This window comes from Cebus imitator, unplaced genomic scaffold (assembly GCF_001604975.1).
Source record: "Cebus imitator isolate Cc_AM_T3 unplaced genomic scaffold, Cebus_imitator-1.0 Scaffold8, whole genome shotgun sequence".
Lineage (NCBI taxonomy): Eukaryota > Metazoa > Chordata > Mammalia > Primates > Cebidae > Cebus > Cebus imitator.
In genome coordinates this window covers 5821602-5826838 of record NW_016107323.1, presented here as the reverse complement: position 1 = coordinate 5826838, position 5237 = coordinate 5821602, and the positions used below count along the sequence as shown (strand labels likewise).

General features: G+C 47.0%; 1 protein-coding gene across 2 annotated transcripts in view; it reads left to right on the top strand.

The window, feature by feature from the left end:
* Positions 1 to 5237, top strand: part of SSH1 (slingshot protein phosphatase 1) — a 67362-nt gene that overhangs the window by 31621 nt on the left and 30504 nt on the right. For both annotated transcript variants that reach the window (XM_017541372.2, XM_017541377.2), the window contains exons 3-4: positions 3140 to 3204; positions 4300 to 4421. In XM_017541372.2, coding sequence (XP_017396861.1) covers positions 3140 to 3204; positions 4300 to 4421 — 187 coding nt within the window. The remainder of the gene's footprint in view (positions 1 to 3139; positions 3205 to 4299; positions 4422 to 5237) is intronic.

The window sequence follows — 5237 nt, the reverse complement described above, 5'->3', positions numbered from 1 at the left end:
TTTTTTTTAGAGACAGGATCTCGTTTGGTCTCCCAGCTGACGTGCAGTGGCATGATCATAGCTCACTGGCCTTGGCTCAAGTGATCTTCCAGCCTCAGCCTCTTGAGTAGCTGGGACCATAGATGTGTGTCACCACACCTGGCTAGTTGTGTGTGTGTATGTGTGTGTGTGTGTATGTGTGTGTAGATGAGGTCTCACTATGTTGCTCAGGCTGGTCTCCAACTCCTGGCCTCAAGTGATCCTCCCACCTCAGCCTCTCAAAGCATTGGGAGAATAGGTGTGAGGTGCCATACCCAGCCAGATCCTTCGTTCTTGAATTTGCTAATGGTTCTGCCTTGTTAGAAATGTAGCTGTTGCTCATGTTTTAACTGTAACACATAAAACAAAGCAAATGCTCTAGCTCTGCCTGCTAAGTGTCAGATACCTCCTTCCTCTAATCCAAAGACTAGAAGGGTAGGATGCAAGCCCTCAGCTGGCTGACTCTTGTGCCCTGAGGTCTGGAATGCACGATAAGGTCAGAAGGCAGAGGGGCCACCAGCTGTCCATGGGCGGTCTGTAAATGACCTTGGGACAGGCACATACTAGACTTTAAACTAGTTCCTTTTTTTCCCTAGAATTACCGTCGAGTTTCCTGAATGTACCAGAGTGCCCCCAGTAATACCGTGCAGAGCTGAGTACAATTGAGAGTTAATTCTGTCCATGGAAAAGTTGTCCAGTTTGTTTCAGCCAGTCCGGTCAATTTGAGACCCTTTCTAGGGCTTATATTTTTTGTGTGTGGATGTCAGACTGGGGTTTGGATTTCTGTCTGTCAGCAGTTCCATATCTCCGCAGACAATCCCACTGAAAGAAGTTTATCTGTGTGGAAAATGCCTCTTTCTTTTTGGCATTTATCAGGCAGGGGCTTATTTTTGCTTTCCTCAATACAGTTCTGTGACTTGGGTAGGTGGTGGGAGGGCCCAGGCAGGTGAAGAACCAGCTCATGGTCTTGTGTTACGTTGGTGACATGATGGGTGGAGGAAGGGGGTGGGGAGCTCTGTGACTTTCTTTAATGTGAACCCTTATCTCCAAATCACTCATCATAGGAAGCAGGGCCAACATAGGATGTTATACACTGTGGAATTGTACAACTGGAGAGCATAGATAAGAGGAGCATGGTTCTTTTCTTTTTAAAATTTTATTTATTGTGGAAAGAATGCTTCATTGGGCCAGCTTCAGTGGCTCATGCCTATAATCCCAGCACTTTGGGAGGCTGAGATGGGAGGATCATTTGAGCCCAGGACCTCAAGACCAGCCTGGGCCACATGACAAAACCCTATCTCTATTGAAAAAGAAAAGGAAAGAACGTTTAACATGGCATCTACCCTTCTGACTAGAGGCACAGTTTCTGATGACCCCATTCCTCTCTGAGGCAGGATGTGCAATTTGGATATCATCTGTCATTTTCCCTTAAAATGAAAAAGAAGCTTTTGCAAAAAGGAACAAACACAATGTTTTCATTTGGAGCATTTGAGTGTGTAAGCATCACTGATCCTTTTGGGGTTCTGATTGTGATGTATAGGATAAAGTTTTTTCCTTTGTAGAGACAGGGTCTCATCATATTGCCCAGCTGGTCTCAAACCCCTGGGCTCCAGCAATCCTCCTGGTTTGACCTCCCAAGTAGCTGGGACTACAGGTGTGAACCAGAAAGCCCAGCTAATTTTTTACTTTTCTGTAGAGACAAGGTTTTGCTATGTTGCTCAGGCTAGTCTTGAATGCCTGGCCTCAAGTGACTCTCCTGCCTCGGCCTCCCAAAGCACTGGGATTACAGGTATGAGATACCACACCAGGCTCATATTAGGGTCATTACAGATGAATCTTCCTTCAGAAAGAAATCCTTGCAAATATAAAGAAAAATGTATAAGCTGGAGAAAAAAGCAACCTTGGAGTCACACCTGCTACTTATTATTTATACACCTCCCATACAGCTTTCCCCCTCCGTGAAAGTGTACCCTTCTGACAGGGTCTCCTGCTTCATTCGAGACTCATGGCCAGTAAGAGACTTTCCTCACTGCACTCCAGGGATACCTCCTGAACTCTGGGGCAGCTCAGAGAAGTTCAGAAGCCACCCAGGATTACTGCGTGTTTTACATAGTGAAGAAAAAAAGAGAGATTACATAATTTTTGGCAAGAAAAGAGAAAATACAGATTGTTGTCTACTCAGATTATTTCTCTGGGCAACCAGCATATAGCTGCTATCTGTAGAGTCACTTAAACATTTCCCCACCCTGGTATGGAAATAGTGTCTGCCTCCTGTGGAAAATGCAGAAGTTTGAAGTGGGGGCAGGGCGGGGTGGCTCATGCCTGTAATCCCAGCACTTTGGGAGGCCAAAGTAGGCAGATCACTGGAGGTCAGGAGTTCGAGACCAGCCTGGCCAACGTGATGAAACCACATCTCTACTATAATATACAAAATACTCTACTGTAATCTTTACAATAATCTACTATAGTCTCTACTATAGTCTACTATAATATACAAAAATTAGCCAGGCATGGTGATGGGTACCTGTAATCCCAGCTACTTGGGAGGCTGAGGCAGAAGAATCGCTTTAACCCAGGAGGCTGAGGTTGCAGTGAGCCGAGATTGCACCACTGCACTCCAGCCTGGGCCACAGTGCGAGACTCTGTCTCAAAAAAAAAAAAAAGAGAGAGAGAGAAGTTTGAAGAGGAGACATGATGCTCTGTCCTGTTCTCTGATTATCAGCTCTTAGTGAATGCCTTGCTTCCAGCCGCAGCTGTCATTTCCAGGCACCCCAGCCTGCCCAGCAACATTGGCTTGAGTGAAATAACATTTTTCTCCAAGCTTACCTGTGTTTTCCACATTTTGTATTTGGAAACCTATATTGTTATGTATTTCAGGAAATAAGAGCAACTTTTAACAACGTGACAGTAAGCTCTACGTCACCTATCCGCATCACACAGTATTCAGGGTGGTGTAAGAGAAATCGAGACTTTAAGTTCTTGTGATGTTTCTCCTGTGGTGTAGGTAGAGAAATTTTAACTTCTCAGTCTTTTTCCAGGCCCTCAAAAGCAGCCTTTCAGAGGCTTTTTTCCTAGAAAGTTGGTAGGAGGCCTTTTAAACTTTTCTTTATTTGTCCAACAGGTGACCTGCCTCAGCATCTTCAGGTGATGATCAACCTTCTGCGTTGTGAAGACAGAATCAAGCTGGTAAGAAGCAGTGAGAATGTCAAGTTAAAAAAAAATTTTTTTTTTTTTTTTTTAATTTTAATGAGATGGGGTCTTGCAGTGTTGTCCAGGCTGGAGTGCGGTGGCATGATCCTAGCTCACTGCAGCCTCAGACTCCTGGGTTGAAGCAATCCTCCTACCTCAGCCTCCTGGGTAGCTGGGACTACAAGTGTGTGCCACTCTGCCTGGCTAATTTTTTAAAAAATGTTTGTGGATATGGGGTATTGCTTGTTTGCCCAGACTCATCTTGAACTCCTGGCCTCAAGCGATTCTCCTGCCTCTGCCTCCCAAAGTCCTGGGGTTATAGGTATAAGCCACCATGCCCAGCCAGCAAGTTTTAATTTTTAATTGTGAAACTTGGTGGGGAACCATCCATGGATGATAGGGGGGAAAGCTTTTACGTTACAACAAATGCTCCCCAAATTGTTCACCACAGCCAAAGCCAGGTTGACTCCTCAGTACCCCAGAGGGGCCAGAGGAGGGATGAAACAGGGCTCCACAGCAGTTGTCCTAAATAAGAACTTTCTTTGAATTTCATTTGTTCACTGAGTTCATGCATTTGTGGGTGTCTGCTCTGAGTCAGGCAGTGTCCCTGGTGCTACAGAGAGAAACAAGGCCTGGTTCCTGCTCTCAAGAATTTCCTCTTTGTTTTTTTGTTATGTTTTGAGACAGAATCTCACTTTGTTGCCCTGGCTGGAATGTGGTGGCGCGATCTCAGCTCGCTGCAACCTCTGCCTCCTGGGGTCAAGCAATTCTCATGCCTCAGCCTCCCGAGTAGCTGGGATTACAGGCGCACACCACCACACCCATCTAATTGTTGTATTTTTAGTAGAGATGGGGTTTTGCCATATTGGCCAGGCTGATCTCGAACTCCTGACCTCAAGTGACCTGTCTACCTTAGCCTCCCAAAGTGCTGGGATTAGGGCCTCAGCCACCATGCCCAGCCAAGAATTTACTCTTCGTTTTTAACTCCCAGAGGGATAGGTAGAACACTGAAAGTGTTGATCTTGCATTGGAGATGGGACAGAGGCACCACCTCTAAAGCAGGCCAGTGAGAGCGTGTCTGCCCTGTTCCAGGCCGTGCGCCTGGAGAGCGCCTGGGCGGACCGGGTCCGGTACATGGTGGTGGTGTACAGCAGTGGGCGCCAGGACACCGAGGAGAATATCTTGCTGGGAGTGGACTTTTCCAGTAAGGAAAGGTGAGTCTGATGGGCTAGGTGTTCCCTCTGCGAGGGGGCAAGAGTTGGTGCTGGAAAAAGGTTTCCATGGTCCCATAGCCATCAGAGGTGGGAGAGGGCTGCATCCTGATGGAACGCTAGGGTGTGCCAGGCACCGTGCCAGTTCCAGGCTGTGCTCTCGGAGCACAGAGTCAATTGAGAGGACAGAAAGTTGTGCTTAGAGGTTTCATACCAGCTACTGTAGAGTGGGGCACCCTAGCCAGGAATGCTTCCTGAAGGAGGTGACAGCAACACCGAACACAGAAGGCCAAACTGGAGTCAGCCAGGGGAAGCAAGGAGACCCTCCTGGGCAGAGGGGCCCGTGGAGAAGTGTGGAGGCTGGTGGGCTTCATCCCAGACACCTGACCCCATAGTGATACTCCATGGATTTTCAAGTGCTTCATGGCAGGTTCTAGGTCAGAGGGTTTAAGAGTAGCTTGTAATTTCCCACTAACTGGAGGCCAAGGAAGTTATAGCATTGACCCCATGATGTGTGTGAGATGAGGGTTGAATCACTCCCCTGACATCTCAGATAAGTGAATGCCTGTGAGATCATTGCAAAACCTGGATTTGTTAAAACTAGATTAGGCTCCCTTTTTTCATCCTTTCATCAACTCATTCTTTAAGCATATGATTTATTTGCGTTCTCCTGTGTATGAGGCAATGGGCTAGGCCCAGGTAAACAAAGAAACAGCAGTACACACAGTTCTTAGCCTCAGAGAGCTTCTAAGCAAGCAGGAAGACAGTCACAACCAGGTAGGACGGAGACAGTGATCGCAGGAGGGGGCGGCTGTTGAG